General features: G+C 39.7%; 1 protein-coding gene across 9 annotated transcripts in view; it reads right to left on the reverse strand.

Annotated features, from left to right (window-relative positions):
* Positions 1–19,417, reverse strand: part of LOC108156055 (acetylcholine receptor subunit alpha-like) — a 65,555-nt gene that overhangs the window by 11,471 nt on the left and 34,667 nt on the right. For 7 of the 9 annotated variants that reach the window (XR_004472032.1, XM_033389703.1, XM_017287332.2 and 4 more), the window contains one exon: positions 5,530–5,645. The exons of 1 other annotated variant lie outside the window; for it this stretch is intronic. Coding sequence is in view for 7 of the 8 variants with exons in the window: in XM_033389703.1 (XP_033245594.1) it covers positions 5,530–5,645 (116 nt within the window). In the remaining variant the exon portion in view is untranslated. Of the gene's footprint in view, positions 1–5,529; positions 5,646–17,912; positions 18,094–19,417 lie in introns of all 9 variants that reach the window. One more of the 9 variants, XM_017287331.2, reaches the window with a different exon arrangement.

Consider the following 19,417-nt stretch of genomic DNA (forward strand, 5'->3'; position numbering starts at 1 on the left):
GAGCAGCGGCGCCAAGAGAGGCGAACGCGTACGCAGCCAAATCAAGAGACCAGCGCAGAAATAGCTAAACGATAATATCAAAGCCAGCATGGATTAGAGGGAGATACCGGCCCTCTCGCCAACAAAGTAGCAAATCGGCAATAAGGCTGCCGAAAAATGAAAAACCGAGGCCTGGCATCGGAATCCTTCGATCATCCACCCAGGACCGTGTATCCTAGTATAGGATCACCCGACCCAGTACCGTGCCGCGTATCCTTTGACAGGATCATTCACCCAGTGCCGTGCATCATAGTATAGGATCATCCGACCCAGTACCGTGCCGACACCTCCTCGTACAGGGGCCCCGGCTAGTTGAGCAGGATCAGGATGAGCATACGCTGGATAGCGTCCCGCAGGAAGGACGAGCTGCAGAGCCTAGATAGGGAGTTTGGACTAAGAGAAACTGGGAGAGAACATACGCATGCCATACGCACGCCCTGCACACCTTGAAGCCGTGGAAGAAAGGCTGGAGGAATTCTCCACGCACTTTTGAAACATACTGAGCCGCAGGGACCACCGGAGTACAGCCACGTCACCGGGGCCAGAGAGCCGGAGGAAGATGGAAGACAGCAAGGAGGGACAAAAACTGCGACCAATTATACCCGTACTGCCCAGCATGAGCCAAGGATCCACCCACAGATACCGAGAATCAGCGACCGAAACACCGGCCGCCCAGCACGACCAACCTCAACGAACAACGAACGAACGAGCCCAAGGACCACTCCAAGGAACCAGACCGGAGCCGGCAAGCAAAGATCAAGAATCGGGACTCAATATCACTGGACCCATTGACCAGCCAAGTAACTAATCACGGACGGGAAACAACCACGTTTTCGCCAGGGACACCAGGTCTCACGCCCCGGAGGGGGTGAGATCTCGTACACATTACTGGCGGACAAACTTCGGAAATAGGAACTTACTTTCGACAGACGAGGGGCGAGTGGAATCATACGGCGGGAGCCCACAGCAGTTGTCCCGAGCCATTTCCGGTCTTTTAACGGGAAAGGCCGAAGGATAGTTCCGAACTATTCAATACAGGAATTCCTGGAATTCTTCCTGCCCCCAGATACTTCCAGCGCCTGGACGACACCATAGGAAGTCGGGAGCAGCGGCCCAAAGAATCTTTTCGGGATCGAGCTACGGCTGATGATGCCGCGAGCCCGGTATACTCGGGAATAGGAACTCGAGCGGATCTACGAAAATCTCCGCCCGAAGTATCAGACGCACAAAGCAGGAAGGATTTTCGTTCACTCAAGGAATTGACCCAGCTGATCTCATCTCAACATACACAGGCAATGGAACAACCACGGAACGAGGCACCACACACGTGGCATCCGGGGAACCGAGACCGCCAACTGGGGGAACGGCCAGGAGGAAGATCAGGCGATCGATGTACAATGAGCCTGCCAGCGTGCACCAACCGACAGAAGAAGTTCTGCTGGGAATGTGGCCGCTGAGGATCCGTCGGCACCATCAACTGCTGCCGGAAACCCGGGAAACAGGTCGGGTCTCCGCCCAACTGAGGACACATAGGTATCTCTTCTTATACTACCCACGGTATTAGTCGACTTCATCTTGGAACTCGACTTCCTACATATGTGACATCCGTCGTTACCACCTTGGAACTGGAGGACATATCGCCGTGGCGGCCAGACCCATACCCCGAACCATCCCAATTTCTAGAAGAGGAATTGGCGAATTTCGACGGGCATGCTCCGACATCGCCGAACACACGGTAATGATGCCGGACAACAGGCCCGTGAAGCAGAGCAATTTCCCCAAGAACCCGATCATGCAGAAAATCATTTACGCACAGGTAGACGAGCTGCTACGGGATGGAAGGATCGAATCATCCATAGGTCCCCAAAACGCTCTGATCGTTTTGGTAGGAAAGAAGAACGGGGAGATGCGAATGTGCGTGGACTATCGCCAGATGAATGACCGTTAGCTACTTGCCGCCTATCCGCTACCACGGATTAATCAAATCCTTGAGAGACATCGGAGCTACAGCGCGCTACATATCTGGACATTGTCATCGGACCCGCCATGGAGCCGTACACGTTCGCGTGTTTCGACGACATCATCGTCATCGGACCTACTATAAAGCCGTACGCGTTCGCGTATCGCGACGACATCATCTTCATCGGAGCCACGCTAGAAGAACACGTCGGCAACCTTAGAGAAGTTTTCAGGAGGCTGCGAGAGGCGAACCTCCGACTGAACAGAAACAAGTGTAGTTTCTTCAGGGAGAGTTTAGTCTATCTCGCCCATGTCATCAGCGAACGAGGCATCCACACGGATTCAGACAAGATCAGCGCAGTACAGAAACTATCGGCACCCACCACTCTGAAGCAGCTGCGACGCTGCATCGGGATGGCATCGTGGTATCGACACGGTGGTTCAGCCCGTGACCAACCTGCTCAAAAAGTATCAAAAGTGGGAGTGGACAGACGAATAACAACGGGCATTCAAGACGCTCAAGCAGAGACTCACGCAAGCACCAGTCCTGGCATGCCCCGACTTCGGCGAGCGATTCGTACCCCAAACGGACGCCAGTTCGTATGGACGCGGAGCAGTGTAGACACAACAGATCGAAGGAGCAGAAAGAGTCATCGCTTTTGCAAGCCGTCAACTACTCAAGACAGAAGAAAACTTCTCGGCCACAGAAAAAGAGTGCCTTGCCTTGTCTGGGCAATCCGACAGCTCCGATGTTTTCTGGAAGGCAACCTCTTCGATGCAATCATGGAACACCTCACGTTGAAGTGGATAAACTCCATCGAATATCATACGGGACGCATCGACCGCTGGGCCTTGGAGCTCCAGCAATATTGGTGACATACACCACCGACGAGGAAACCAAGACGGTGTGGCAGACGCCCTCTCACGGCAACCAGTAGAGACCCTGCAGCGAGTGGATGAAGACCGGAGCCCCTGTCTCTGGCTGCAGGGACTCCACAGGCGGATCCAGGCACAGCCGGAAGGGCATTCGGAGCATCATCATTAAGAGCGATTAGATATACAAGCGAGACAGCAGCAGAACCAGGACCATCCAACAGCAGGACACCTCGGGATCAGAAAGACAGGATCTGGGCTATCCCAGAGGTACTACTGGCTCGGACTGCACCGAGATGTCGCCCGAAATATCCGGCAGTGTACAAAATGCCAGCAGTACAAGGTGAGTCAAACCAAACCAAGAGGGAAGATATACACCCGCCAAGCCCAAGAACCACTGGACATCGTATGCGCCGACTACGGAGGACCATTGCCACGCTCCAAGCACGGCAACACTATGTTGCTGGTGTTCTTCGACGCCTTCAGCAAGTGGGTGAAGTTTGGTCCCACTCCGCAAGGCCACCACCGAACTACTGGAGACAGCTTTCCGGGAACGGATCCTGAGCCGCTTCGGAACCCCACGGAAGTTCGTATGCGACAACGGGACCCAATTCACAATTCCTTCCGAAAGTTCTGCAAGCGGAAGTGGAGTATACGGCGCCTTACACCCCACAACAAAACCTGACGGAACGAGCCAAAAGGATGATCAAAACCATGATCGCCCAGAATACCCAGCAGGCATCACAGACGCAGAGCAGGACCTACAACCTACGTATTGGAGACCCATGAGTTAAATTTATTTCTACCATCATAGCACGACTCCAGAAGATTCCGGGAAGACAGTGACGAACGGCCGGACTAGCCAACCTCAAGGCCCACCACGGCAATGAGAACACCCACACCAGCGAAGACGACGAATACGACGACGACGACGACCCCAGCACTAAGAAAACCGAGAGTTCATGAGGGCCGCTTATGGTAGTGCGCTGCCATAATGACGTCGCCCTGCAAGGGTCAACCGCGTACACACGCAGTAAGATAGCCTTAACTCCCCTTAAGAGATTAGAGTAGAACGCACCGATCAGGGAAACCCAATTGTAGGCATCAGTGGTCAGGTTCTAACCAAACAAGGTTTCTTCCTCCACCAGATCCGAGATGGACAACCGGAGGACAAGTGACGCCCGGACGAGCAACACCTCGACTCAAAGAGCCTCGAGGATCTCTTCACCTCCGCGAGGTGGCTTAACGACATCGACCGCCCGAGCAAGTCGCGACGAACCCTTTCCGGTATCCCACGGTGACGATGCTGTCATCGGACTCGGACGAGGAGGTCCGAGTAGGCCGGGCACAGCAGACAATATTAGGAGAGCCCGACGATCGCTCTCACGCCTATGTACGCCACAGCAGCGGCGCCAAGAGAGATGAACGCCTACGCAGCCAAATCAAGAGAGCCTGACTAGCGCAGAAATAGCAAAACGACAATATCAAAGCCAGCATGGATTATAGGAAGAAGGGGAGATACCGGCTTCTCACACCCCCGAGCAGAGGCCAGCAGCGGAAAGCTACAAAGTAGCAAAGCGGCAAATAAGCTGCCGAAAAAGGAAAAAGCGAATCCTGCACGGTCCATCGCGGGCCAGGCTCGGGAATGTTTTCCGAACTCCGAAATAGAGCGGTCCGGCCGCGGATGAAAGTAAAAGTGATCAAAAGGTGACCAAGAAGTACAACGATGACCAACAGCAGCAGGATATCAGGAACCAACAAGACATTAAGCGACGGGAAAAAAGGGTAAGCCACCTCCCTTATCTGAGCACTGAGGGAATTGATCGGTGTGTTAGGCAGAGAAAAGGACCAGGAACAGAATTTTCATTAGTTTTCCGTTATACAAAGCAACGTCCCGTTCGGCAAACACGTGCGCTTGGCTATTGCGTAGATGCGGCCTAAACACAAGCCGCTGCTTGCCTGAGAGCAGGTCAGGGTTTTTTTCCCCATGCTTATTTTGGCACTTATTCCCCCGGTATATTATTTGTCCCCCCGGTATGGTTTTCATCACACGATTCACACTGCGTGCGCATTTTGGCCGCAGATGACTCTTCTCTTAGGTCTTCACACACAAATCCCGCTGTGGGGAATCAAGTGAGCTGCGGCGAAGTTCGTACCTCTCCCTAGCTACCGCCTTAACCTAACCTAACCTTACGTGTTTATGCCAGTAGTCTGTTTAGTAGTCTCTATGATTATAAGTTTTCGGCTTTCTCGTATCTCCAAAACTGCGCTTTAACTTGTTTGCCAGTTATTATATTAAATTCATAATTGTTGTTATATTAAATTCATAATGTATGTTACAACCTCAAGGAGGCATTTCATCAATCAGAATCACTAACCAATATAGACAAGTCGCAAAAATTCTCTAACATAAGAAAATGTAAAGAAAACCGGAAACGTATTATAAGGAACGACCCTGGAATAAATGATGTATTATATTGGCTAGAACAAAGGTTCGGTTATTATATTGTATTGCGGCACATGAACATCAACCCTAACGTTTCGACTGGTTATTTTATAGATTCATTGGTCGCGAAATTTCAAAGTTATATAAACTTCGGCTCGAAGAAGCTAGCTTCCTTATTAAAATATTTATCTGAATATATTTCACTTTCTTACCTTACAGCTGGAACCTCGAGAATATCCCATTCAACAGACATATAAAACTCTGATAAATCCACACCAACATCCACGACGTTGCTTCCCAATTGCTCATCCATATGCCTCAAGTCAACCTTAGAAAATGCAATACAATTCATTATATAATGTGTTAAGTTAATAAGAGGAAAATTATCGACTCATTGTTACGTTGATAGATATTTATGTTTTTACATATCATCACAAAGAATTTTTAGAAAAGAGTAATCTCTGCGATAAATTAAACATTTAAAACCAAACAATGGTATATTTATGACATTTATGTAGTTTGCCAATTTAACGTATGTAGATAATAAATCGGAATCACATGCAAACTATTTACACCTCATTCAAAAATTTAACATAGTTACTGTTGATTAAGATTAGATAATTTTACGAAAATTTATAACAATTAAATACAAAATGCAACAAGTTCTGCTTCGGAGGCCGAAGCGTTTAATACCCGTTATATATTATGATACATAATATATGATACAGTCACTCGATTTTGATTATTTTAGACAGTTATGTCTATATATTCAACAGTATTCGCCTTCAAAAGGAAGAGAGTTTGTTTCGCAAAGACTTTAAGATATGATATAATTATTTGTATAGATGACTTTTCTTATGAGTAATCGAGTAATCGACCGACCTGCAAAAAATTATAATTGCCATTATGGCATTACTTAATTAATTTATATTTTTTAATTTATTTTAAATTATGCAGTTTGGTTTAATTGAAAAATATCTAATACAATATTACACCAAGTACATGTAATAAGTTATTATTATATTGTTCTGCTACACGTTTCTAAACGTTGTTATACAAAAGAAACTGCATAGCAAAAAAACATAGCAATTAAAAACAAACAAATAAATAAAATAAAAGATTAAAAAATAAATAGAAAACGAAAAATTATATTTTTTCGACTTAACGAAATTAACGAACTCCAGTCATGCGTGAACGGCGGAAATTTGAATGGAACCATTAATTAAGCACTTGAGAAAACTGGGAATTACATTGACTCACTGTACAAATTTTAAACAATCAATCATTCGATACGAACAGAGATTATTGTTATTTTGGGTTTTAATGAAAATACGCTATTTTTAACATGAGGATGATGATAAATAAATGACGATTTAAATTCAGAAACCAAAAATATATGAAATTTGAATATTTTGTCTTAATTCAAATGCCGGAAAAAGAGATAATTTAAAAAAAATTGACTTGAAATTTGGTACTAGGTAATTAGTAAAAAAAAAAAAACGAAGGAATTTTAAATAATGTTATCGGACATAGGATACAGCGGTCCAAAATATATGCAAATTGACTCGAACCTTCTCGGGACAGACATATTTTTGTGGAGATGTGTTATTAACAATTTTGAAACAAATAAAAATTTAATGAATTCGGTTCACTGAAATATTTGTACATATGTACATTGTACATTGCTCAACTGTGTCGGGTCAAGCAGCTTAAATATTGTAAATGATTGCCAGTGGTGCGGCCCAAAGGAAATGCATTTTGTTGTTGTCATTTCCTTTGCCTCCACTGTAAAGATCATTTGCTATCGCATATGCACATGCAGCGGAATTCTTTCGTCTCTTTATATCGCAATCTCTCGTACTCGGCTTAACAGCGGCACCGAGCAGCTCTAACGCTCTCGGGCTATTCTACTCTCTCGCTCGCGTCTAAGCTTGCTGCATAGGGCCCGGCAATTTGGCCCGTCAGCCCTTGCATTGTCAGTCTTGAGCTAATCGTCGCAGCTATTAGATTAACATCCTCGCATCAATCGTTCGCCCAATCATCCCCATATGTACCTACGCGATAAGTTGGTTTACATATGCAATTAAATTGTGAATTATATACAACCTCTCGACTTTCATTAACTTCAAATTGCAACAGTTATTAAAAACGCTTAATAGCTTAACAAACTGAAAAAGTTCAAGCCGCTATATTTTGTCAACCAACTTACCGATTTTGATTAAATCATTTTTATACCCGATACTCAAAATGGGTATTCGGGTATATTAGATTGGTGGTGAAAATGGATGTTTGTAACGTCCAGAAGAAATCGTTTCCGACCCCATCAAGTATATATATTCTTGATCAGTATCAGAGCCGAGTCCATTGAGCCCTGTCTGTCTGTTCGTCCCTATCAGCGCCTAGTGCTCAAAGACTACAAGAGACAGAGCAACGATATTTGATATCCGGACTTCTGTGATATGTCACTGTTACAAGTTTAATTAAAAACTTTGCCCCGCCCACTTCCGCCCCCACAAAGGGCGAAAATCTGTGGCATCAACAATTTCAAAGATACGAGAAAACAGAAAACGCAGATTCGTAGAGGATGACTATATCTTCTAGAATGCATCTGAACGAATGAATCTGAATCAAGAAAACAATTTCATTCTTTCCGCTCTGTCTCTCTCTAACACATTGCAAAATATGAGTTCAAGGATCTCAGAGACTATAAGAGCTAGAGCAACCAAATTTGGTATCCACACTCCTGTGATATCGAACCTGTATATTTCAAAATTTCGCCACACCCCCTTCCGTCCCCGCAAAGAACGAAAATCTGCGGCATCCACAAATCTCAGAGACTATTAAGACTAGAGCAACCAATTTTGGTATCCACACTCGTGTTAGATCTCACTATAAAACGGATATTTCAAAGTTTCGCCCCACCCCCTTCCGCCCCCACAAAGGACGAAAATCTGTTGCATCCACAATATTGCAGATTCGAGAAAAATAAAAACGCACAATCATAGAAAATGACCATATCTATCAGATTGTTGAATCTGGATCAGATCGGATTATTTTTATAGCAAAAAAAAAGGAACAAATCAAATGCAGTGGCTATGCAGCGCCCGACGACACGCTCAGACTGGTTTTCTGCCTCTCTCGCACGCACTCTTTGTCGTGTCGTTTAATGTTGGCGGCGTCTGCCGGAGGAGAGCCATACTGACTAAGTATCGCGTATAAATGTAGAGTTGCGGTCTCCGCAGCAACTCACAACGTCCCCCCTCGTTTAAACTATGTATGTATAAGCTTGTATGCGACTGTCAAAATTAAAGCAGATGCATCAGCTCGTTTTCGTCAATAACATCACTACCAAGGCTTACCAAAAACCAGTTTGTCTTCAAATTAAAGTTAGTTTTTTTGATAAATGGAATATTCTGAATAGATGATTTCGAAAAGTCAAATTCACACTGAGTCAGTACTGAGTCGGATTAATTTTGTGTTTTCCAAAATTGATAAATTTATAAATCATCATACATTTTTCATAATTAATTTATAACTCTAGTTAACAGCTGCCATCAGACTCATTTTGTCTGTTAGACTTAGGTTAAGGTTAAGGCGGTAGCCGGGAGGGGGGGGATAAGAGCCTCCCGCCCCCAAGCTCACTTGGACTCTGTTAGACTTAAGTATCAAACAATTTTAATAAATTATATTTATTTTTAATTTTTTGTTATTGTTTTAAAGATAAATATTTGTTTTAAAATATAAATGTCCCAGACTAGAAAAAGTACAATTATGTTATTTACTGTTATTTTTGAAACAACTATACAGTAGTCTATGCAAAAATTCAGTTACAAAGATTTTTCAAAAGATAATGCAGGGCATCAAGGTGGACATCAAAATCGAGGGTGGGTGGTCAGGGACGGCTTATGGGGAGTTAATTATATCTTTCTGTTGGGCAGGTCTGTCGGAATGGTACGGACAAGTCTACGCCTGGTTCTGCATTTTGACTGATTACGTCATTTCGATTGGTATCTAGTAGCTTGTGTGTTTATGACATCACCAACTAGGGGGACCCTGAGGTCCTTGGCTATTTTATAGTTACGGATGTACCAATCAGCTCCAGAAATCTTGCTTAACATTTTGCTTTGGAACACCCTGATTATATTGACGTTAGATTTGGCTGCGATACCGTAGACTTTTATTCCTTATTTTCAAATAGGCGCTAAGATAGCTTTGTATATGAGTACTATATTAGAAAGACTGAGCCTGTTGACAGGGTTTAGCAGCCAGTATAATTTCTTGGCCTTGCTCTCCAGGCTACATGGCAAAAGTATGTCTAGTATCCAGCGTGACTCCTAGGTATTTATGTTGTCTCCGTTGGTCTATCAGCTCGCCATGAAGAAAAACACCAGGGCACGTTTCTCTTTTAAGGTGTGGGTCACTACCGCACATTTATCCGGGCTAATGGAAATATTTCAGAGGCAAGACCAATTCGCAAAATGGTTTAAGTTGTATCTTATCTTGTTGTTAGCCCTAGATAGAACTGACTTGGGTCAGTCTGGTAACTTTGGTCTTAGGCATATCATGTGTGAATAGGTTTTATAGAGTTAGCCCTAATACACTACCTTGTGGAACTTCAGTCTTGAGTCTGGGTCATCTGTTTTTTTATACCTGATACTCAAAATGAGTATTTGGGTATATTAGATTTGTGGTAAAAGTGGATGTGTGTAACGTCCAGAAGGAATCGTTTCCGACCCGATAAAGTATATATATTCTTGATCAGCATCAATAGCCGAGTCGATTGAGCCGTATAATTATTATAGCAAGAATCAAGAAAACAATTTCATTCTTTCTCGCTCTGTCTCTCTCTAACACACAGGTTTCATGGTCGGTTTAGCCAATTGCAAAATGAGTTCAAGAATCTCAGAACCTATAAGAGCCACCAAATTTGGTATCCGCACTCCTGTGATATCGGACCTTGACCGTTTTGTGTCGAAATTTCGCCACACCCCCTTCCGCCCCCGCAAAGGACGAAAATCTGGGGCATCCACAAATCTCAGAAACTATTAAGGCTAGACCAACCAAATTTGGTATCCGCACTTCTGTTAGATCTCACTATAAAACGTATATCTCAAAATTTCGCCCTACCCCCTTCGCCTTCACCACCACAAAGGACAAAAATCTGTTGCATCCACAATATTGCAGATTCGAGAAAACTAAAAACTCACAATCATAGAGAATGACCATATCTATCCGGTTGAGGAATCTGGATCAGATCGGATTATTTTTATAGCCAAAAGGAACAAATCTATTTACAGTGGCTACGCAGCGCCCGACGTCACGCTCAGACTGATTTTCTGTCTCTCTCGCGCGCACTCTTTGTCGTGTCTTTTAATATTAGCGGCGTCTGCCGGCGGAGAGCCATACTGACTAAGTATCGGGTATAAATGTAGAGTTGCGGTGTCCGCAGCAACTCACAACGTTCCCCCTCGTTTATTTTCTTCCTGAGGCTACAACGGAAGATGTTAAACAACATATTTCCTCTAGACTTAACGCTTCGCCTGATGATATAGTTGTGACTAAATTTACATTTAAACATAAGCGCAACATATCATCGTTTAAAATTCTTCTCCCTGATCCTTTACTATCTAAATCTCTTGAACCGTCAATATGGCCTGAGCATACAATTATGAATGAGTTCCTTCATAACGATTCGAACTCGAGTCTTAGAATTACCGAATCTGCTGCTCCCGAAAAGCTGATTTATCATTTTTCTATTCACTATCAGAACGTTCGCAGTTTGTTGGGCAAATTGTGTCAAATACATACAAATAGTGCGTCTTTTGATTTCGACGCCATCGCTTTTACCGAAACGTGGCTTAACTCTTCTATCAATGATCATGCAATTTTTGCTGGTGGGGTCCTGATTGCAGTCAAATCTGATTTCTCATCTGAGTTATTTCCATTCAATAACATCCATGGAATTAAATTTGTTGCAGTCAAAGATCGTGTTGGTTCGGCATTTATCTATTTAATCTGCTCCTACATTCCTCCCCAGTCTGATGCTAAGGTTTACTTAAAACACCGCTCAGCAATTAATACTGTCGTATCTGCATTAGGGTGCAATGATCGAATTATTGTCGTGGGGGACTTTAACCTCCCATTTCTTTCTTGGCTGCCTTGCGATGACGCTACCCTTGTGTTTCCCAATTGTCACGATGACTTTATCAGTGGGCTAACGGATATTTTTCTTGTCCAAATTAATGCCGTTAAAAACAGAACGGACAGACTTCTTGACCTCATGTTTGTTAACGATGCTTCTCTAGCAACGGTATCCAGAGCAACCCCAATATCATATCCTAAAGATCCTTACCATCCAACTCTGTCGATATCCCTTAAGTGTACCCGATCTATAAAAAGTACCAGAAGACGGGCTCCACGTCGGCCTTCGCTTTATACTCCTCCGTTCGCTGTCTGTTCCATGCCGTTAATAGTTAGTGTTATAATCAATACCACAATGTGGTAGAAATTTTCGTAGTGATCATAAAAAAATCTATTCGTTCGTTAACTCTAAGCGTAAGTCAAATGCTTTTCCTCCTTCCCTTCATTACCAGAACAAAACAAAACCTTCTGCTGTTGGTATTGCAAATTTATTCGCTAGCTTTTTCCAAACTACGTAATCGTTTCATATTTACAACGAATCCACTCCGTATCCGTACAATCTACCTCACGCTAACAGCATTTTTCTGCCTATTTTCGAGGAAAGCATTGTTCTGGAAGGTTCATCTGTGAACATATCGTTTTCTACGGGTCCAGATAAGGCACCAAGTTGCATTTTAAAACCTGTTCCCAGTCCCTTTGCAAACCCTTGACCTTTCTCTTCAACCTCTCCTTGAAACAGTGTTGTCTCCCAGTAATTTGGAATGAGTCCTACATCATTCCACTTTACAAAAAAGGTTCAATATCAAACATTGAAAACTATCGTGGTATCGCAAAGCTTTCCGCCATCCCGAAGCTTCTTGAGTTCCTGGTCACCCGGCAACTGCAACATCTTTGATGCAGCTTGATATCTCCGTCGCAACACGGTTTTTACAGACATCGTTCAACATCGACCAACCTTCTCGAGTTTTCTAACTTAATCCACCGTGGTTTTTAAAGTAGTTTGTAGACGGATGTAAATTGGATTTTGTCCTATCTCTCTAACCGTACTCAACGTGTTATGTTTTCTAATGTTCTGTCAAATATCGTTAATGTTATAAAATACTCTACTACACTAATGTATGCTGATGATGTTAAAATCTGTCTGCCTTAATCTGATTGGTATGTGCGCCTTCATGCCTGCAAGCTTATGACATTTTGTCTCATATGTTCTAGGAAATCATGTCCTGGAGCGAATTTCGAATTGAAATGACCTCGGAGTCCTATTTGATCATAAGGTGTGTTTTAACAGCCATATAACTGTCGTTCCATCTAGACCTACCCGTACTTTTATGCCATAACTAAAACTCCCTCTGTCATACCTTATCCCCTGAATTATCCTTTAAGCTAATAGCATGTAAGATTTATAATCATCTAAATTTAACAAACTTTTAACGTCTCTTCTTTCCTCCTTTTCTCCTTTTGTAACTAAGTTCCATTATTAGCAGATAATTGTTAATTAAATAAATAAATAAATATACACGTTTTGACTTGATTTGGTCATCTCGTGTGACGCATCTGAATGGTGCTTAGTCTGCTCGTCTCCCGTTTGGATGTCTACGTAAGTGATATTCAAAAGCTATCGTCTCGATTTTGCGAGCATTCAATAATATATGACTCTGAACAAGTCTGAGCTATGACTGACGTAGTACAATAGTATTGAATCCTCCCAATCATCGACCTCTTAATACTTAATTGTGCTTGCGTTTTTCCTTAAGTTTGTCTGTTTTCCTTTACAACTTTCCTGTTGTATTCAGCCAGTTTCCGTTTTTCATTTTCACAAAAGTTTTTCGACTTACTTTTGAAATCACATTTATTGGGGCTCCCTTTTTCACAATCCGCAAGATTTCTTACTTTTCAAAACGAATACATTTTCCTCGACGAAATGAAAAGTAAACGGCGTTTTATTCAACAATACGAATTTTAATTGCAAAAGGAAAACAATAGATGACTTATTGATGCATTAACATAAACTTGGCACCTATATCAGTGCAATTAAACTTTTGCTTTCTTTACAAAATAATTTTTTTTTAACCCAACCTCAAATTTAGCCAGGGCAACAACAATTATCGTTTTGGTGCAAACAGCTGACGTAGTACGATTTGGAAAGAAAGAAATTTTTACGCATTACAGCACAAAAATTCATGTAACAGCTCAGACTGTGCTTTTAACATGCGCTTAACAGAACATCTGGGTAAGCACAGCTGTTTCCCGCCGCAAATAATTTTTTTATATCCAGTGGAATGCATATATCATCTTTCTCCAAAATCATTTTGAAAGTCGGAAATCTTGACCATTAGCAATATAATTTTCAATTTGCATGCTATTACTTACAGTTCGTCAGACATGTTAGATACACAAGTGTTGCATCTATGATGTCTGGTACTTCTTAGATCACGAAATTTCTGCTGTCGTATGCTTCAAAAAAAGCAATTGAAAAAATAAGAGGCATTTTAATCACACCGTATTTTTACAAAGCATCCAGATCAGCTGTTTTTGTTTGCCAGAAACGACGAAAAATGAAACATATCTATAAAAAAAATATGTGAAAACTGGAGCACCTTAAAACGAAACGTTTTGGCTGAAAACGCTATCCGCAAAAGTAAGTGAAAAACGGAGCCTGCCTGATTATCTAAATTGTATAGACGTTTCCGATTTTTTGCAGGAGTTGATTAAATATAAATATATTAGTACATATACTTGTTGTGTATGTATAGGTAGTGAAACATTTTGTATTTACCTTTGGCTTAAAATTATGAGGATTCATACAAATATCACTCACCACAACTTTCTGGAATATCCATCGATGAAAAAGTTTTCGAAAATTTAGAGCCATAAAGCTGTATGCGAAACACGACAAAAATAAATCCACAAAAAACGAATCTCAAATGCTCTATTTCGATTTTTTCCTCAGATTTATCTTGTGAGCAACCACAAAATAGGTTTTTTTACAAAAACGTCTCACTCTATTGTCTAGTAAATAATTTCTTCTTGTCAATAAACAAATGGTGTGCGAGTTCAAGTTATCGCTATCGATAAGTTATATCACAAAATCATAAAAAACGATTAAATTAGAATAGGTTTCTCAATAATTTTTTTCTGAAAAACATATAACCTGAGCATGGGGATTCCTTTTAGGGGTGTAACATTTTTTTGGTTTCTTTCGCACCGGATATTTCGTCAGCTTCTGAAAACGAGTCTTTTCCTCTCCTCATTTACAGTAATTCTCAATATAATCAAAGAATACGATACTTAGTCGTTAATAACAATCATAAATGACTTTAATCTTCTCCTCTATTATTGTCTTGCTGTCTAGCCATTACCAATTCAAATAGTGCGCGAGATCAAGTTATCGCTATCGTTAAGTTATACCAAAAAATCATAAAAAAGGATTAAATTAGAATACGTTTCTCGAATAGAAAAAACATTTTTTTCGAATGCTCGGTGCAATGGTCGGCCAGTACTGGTCTCATTTTTATTAAAATTCACTGTTTCAAATAATATGTTTTCCTAAACTATCTGAAAGGGAAGTAAACGGACAGACGGACTGTTAAATAAGGCGGCCATAAGACGCTAAGATTTTAACGGAAAATGCACTGCTGACCAAAATAAATATGCAACAGGCAGCAGGATGTGTCTATTAATACAGATGATAAAATTCATGATATGGGTACTAACTGTATATCTGTAGACCTCAGTAAACAATTGTAAGCGTAAAAAATGTACATATATCGCACAATTTTACTCAATAAAAGCAGTACTTATCAAACTTCAGTACCTGGGTATAAATAAATAAGTATTTGATGGAAATCATTCAGAAAAAATAGTCGATTGGATGAGCAGCTCCGGTAGGACTAAAACGAGCCACCATAAATCAAATCCTAGTGCTCATTAAGCACGGTACTAGGCGACTTACGTGAGGGTTCGAGGAAACAATCCGAATAGGCCCACTGGTCGAAAAGGTGATCAGTAGGATTCGATCACTGAGGGAAACCTTTTCATACGGACGGACACAATGCCTTGACTTGGTTATTATAGCTGGTATAAATAAATGTTTTCTTAACGGATCAGAAACTTTATTGGATTTCAATAAATACGTTGTTACATCAACAATCATTTTGTAGCATATTATTTTACTTCTCTAATGACAACATGCAACACAATATTTACGCTTCGAACCAAACCGATTTTTTCGGATAGATTTATTGCTTTAAAATTGTGATTTTTTTAAAATTAAAAATGTTAGTGTTGTAATTTTCTTCACATAACTTTAGTATCTTACATCTGGTTGTATTAAATATTGAAATTCTGTAAAGCTGATAAATGTAGCTAGAAATTTTACATGAACACTTTGTAGCTTCAGCTTACCGTCTGGAAAATATTGGGCTTACAAATTCAAAATTGATCACTTTTTGCGGTAGATTTTTCAAAAAAGTATCTTTAAAAACTTACAAGTCAAAAAAATGATTTCTTGTGTTTTTCCTTTTTTATGTATAGCTACATTAATTAGGCGTTTGTAAATACCGTTCAACACCTTCCCAAATGCCATGCTCAAATGAAAAATCCAACCCAGAATATGTATTGAAAAAGAGATCAGTTGTCAAAAGACGAGAAGGAGATCACCGAGATTGGATGGAGATGGCGTCATCTAGAAGAGCCGGAATTTCGGTTTTAATTCCATTGCTCATCGATTGTTTCTAAGAATGAGTTCAGGGATCCTTTTAAATCCATACTGCTGTCAATACAATTATAACATTTCTTTTTTACTAACGCACTATTCCAAAATGGAATTCTATAAAATCATCAATTTTGCTAACCATTTTATAACATAGTAAAGCAATTTCAATAGAGGGGCTTAGTAGCTAGGAGTTCAGAAATATATAACTTTTCACAAAAACAATACTATTAAATAAAAAATAGTAAGCATTGTAAAAACGTGCGAGATTTTTCAAACTATTTATAAACGGAGTACAGGCAAAATATGGCCATAAACAAGGCATGAAAAGAAATATAGGTAGAAAGGAAATACATCGAAAAAGTACCGCATTTGTTAAGTATTTAACAGAAACTGCATACAATGTGATGATCAGTCGGCGAAGCATTCATCAGTAATTTAAATAGATATTGATAAAAGAGTACATATACATATGTATTTATATTTAGTCGGCATTCCTCGGATAAACCTATATCACAGTTCTAGTTTTATATTCTTCGCTTTCAATTTGCCTTTCAGTTGAAAAATCACTTATTTTTCTGTTTCGAAGACGTATGTATTATGTGAGATATTCGTAAGTAATTCGTACCTTATTTTTAATATTATTAATGTGTATAAGTTTTTTTGTACAGTGTTTGACATCTGGGGTCTCCATTAGATCTTGTGCATCATGTAAAACACTTCTAATTTCAAATTACCATGCTCAACCTATGAACCATTTTTAAATAAAATATCAAAAAGACCCAATAATGGCAACACCAAAACTCAAATTTAACTTCGGGCAGCAATAGTATTTTTAGAATAAATTTTTTTTTTTGCGTTACTCTCAATATTCTCCGGTCATTGTTTAAAATTCGCCACTAAGTAATAGAAACAACAGCAAGTCGTGGAAGGCCATTCCCTAATTTTAGCCGAATTTTGTTTACTACTTTTTATGTCTTACTTATAGGTTTGCTTGGTGTAAGTCTTTTAGTTTACATATGTATAATTTAAAATTTATGCATACATTTTTGCGAAAAAAAAAATGTTTAAAGATGAAAATAATATTAAAGGCTATTGAGAGTCACCGAAAGATCACATCCACCACTGGCAGAGAAGCTAGAGTCTGAGATGCAGCATGCGCCGTCTCAAATATACAATCACTCATACAGAAGTAAAAGGTCAAAATTCTACCAGCTAATTTCATGTTGATCATCATCATAAAAAAGTAAAATTCAATGTTCATGCTTGGCCATTTACGAGTATGTATTTTTATATATCACATGCTCTACGGAAAAAAATAATTTTAAAACAATATTGAAAGGTCTAATTTCAGAGCATGGCACATGCACTCCAAGCATATGAAACATAGCATGTGAATCGCTTTGATTTCGCAACAAGTATAATCACACATGCATTTTAAGGTACTTATGTAGATAAATGCATAAGTATTTACATATGTGTTCTATATATGCATGGACAGAAGTTTTTGATACAATTCAAGCAAGCTCAAATTATAGCTATGTCAAAAACTTATTCTATTATTTAAAAACACAATTTCAATTGAGTGAATTCATTAACAAAACAAATGCCATTCTTATGATATCATTCCCAATTACTTTTGCATGCATATTTAAATTTAAAGAAGTGAAAGGTTTTTTTGGCTTTAGAAAAAATATAAAATAAAAGTCAAGGGTCTAAAATTAAATAAAGTTAGATTAGCACCTTAAAACCGTCATAGGTCCAACTTCCTAATTTTAAGATGCACGTTTGTACGTCATACGGAAAATATTCAACATCGATTGAACAAGACGATTTATAGACGGCAGGTGGTTGCCAAATCACCAGTCCATTACTATAGACTATTGCTTTTGTCATAAGTGTGACTTCATAATGACCATCAGCACTGAAAAATATATATTTTTAGCACAACTCCTGTTACCATGTAAGAATACGCCAATAATTTGTATTGCAAACTAATATACAACTATAATCATTATATTCCATAAATTCATACATACATACATATGTATACAAAATATATACATATACGTATATACACATGTTTGCATTTTTGATTAGTATATCTATACATAGATATTAATTATATATTGTATATATATATATATATATATATACATATGTACATACATAAAGAGGAATACACATAAAATTATAAGATATTATTATTTTTTAGAATAATAATTAAATATCTTTTTAAAAGATTTTGACTTTTTATTTTTAGTGTAAATAATTCGTCAATTTTTGGAAACGCATTTTTAAATTTTTGGGTATACATCTTATTCCTAAATAGTATGTATGTGGATCATAGCTTATTGTTTATCGTTACACTTTTCAGATATTTAATCCGATCAGTCAAAACATTTCTATAGTCCCTGGTTGAAAAAATGGAACCGCACTTGCTAAGCTAATTCTTTGTTTCCTTTTACATTCGATTTCAGGTTTATATTCATATATATGTAGTTCCCAGAAAGTAGAGTAGATTATTGGAGGTTATTATCACATTGGAACGAAGTTTCTAACGCACAAAAGGAAGCTTTCATGACTAAGTTTCGTTTTTTATATAGACAGGATGTAGATATTTTGTAGGAATCGATCGGGTCGGACCACTTATTATATCATATAGATTCAAAATAAACGAAAGAATAGATAGTTAGTTATGTTTTGTGAGGAAAAAAATGCACAGCCTGTTTAGAATATATGGTCTAGCTTGATGGTTTTTCTAAATTTTTTGATAATTACAATGTGTATTCATATAAAGAACTGAACAAATATTGAAACTAATTTGAAAATTTGTTTTGTCTTAAATTGGCTACTCTTGTTGCGGACCTATACCTAAACATACGCAGTATATAACATCGATAGGTTTTAGCTTTTTTAAAACAAGCCTATGTGGTGATCAGAACGAACGTGCGGGAATTTATTTGTTCGGCTTTTGTGCCTTCATATCTGAAGGGCAAAGACAATTATGACCATGTTTAATGTTTAGTTTAATGTAATCGTTTTTCAGTTAAAAGCTTTTGCACTGAATTTTCGACATTTCTGTATAATTTTGTATTTACTGAGTGGGTACGTCGACAACGTCGTCTGACTTAGATATTGTGAGATTGAGGCATCTTTAGGCATTAATATGACGTCCATCAATAACATTTTCCAAGATGACCTCGTGGTGTAAAAGGTGTGTTCACGCTGGTTTCCACACAATTTAA

This window comes from Drosophila miranda, chromosome 2, assembly GCF_003369915.1.
Source record: "Drosophila miranda strain MSH22 chromosome 2, D.miranda_PacBio2.1, whole genome shotgun sequence".
Lineage (NCBI taxonomy): Eukaryota > Metazoa > Arthropoda > Insecta > Diptera > Drosophilidae > Drosophila > Drosophila miranda.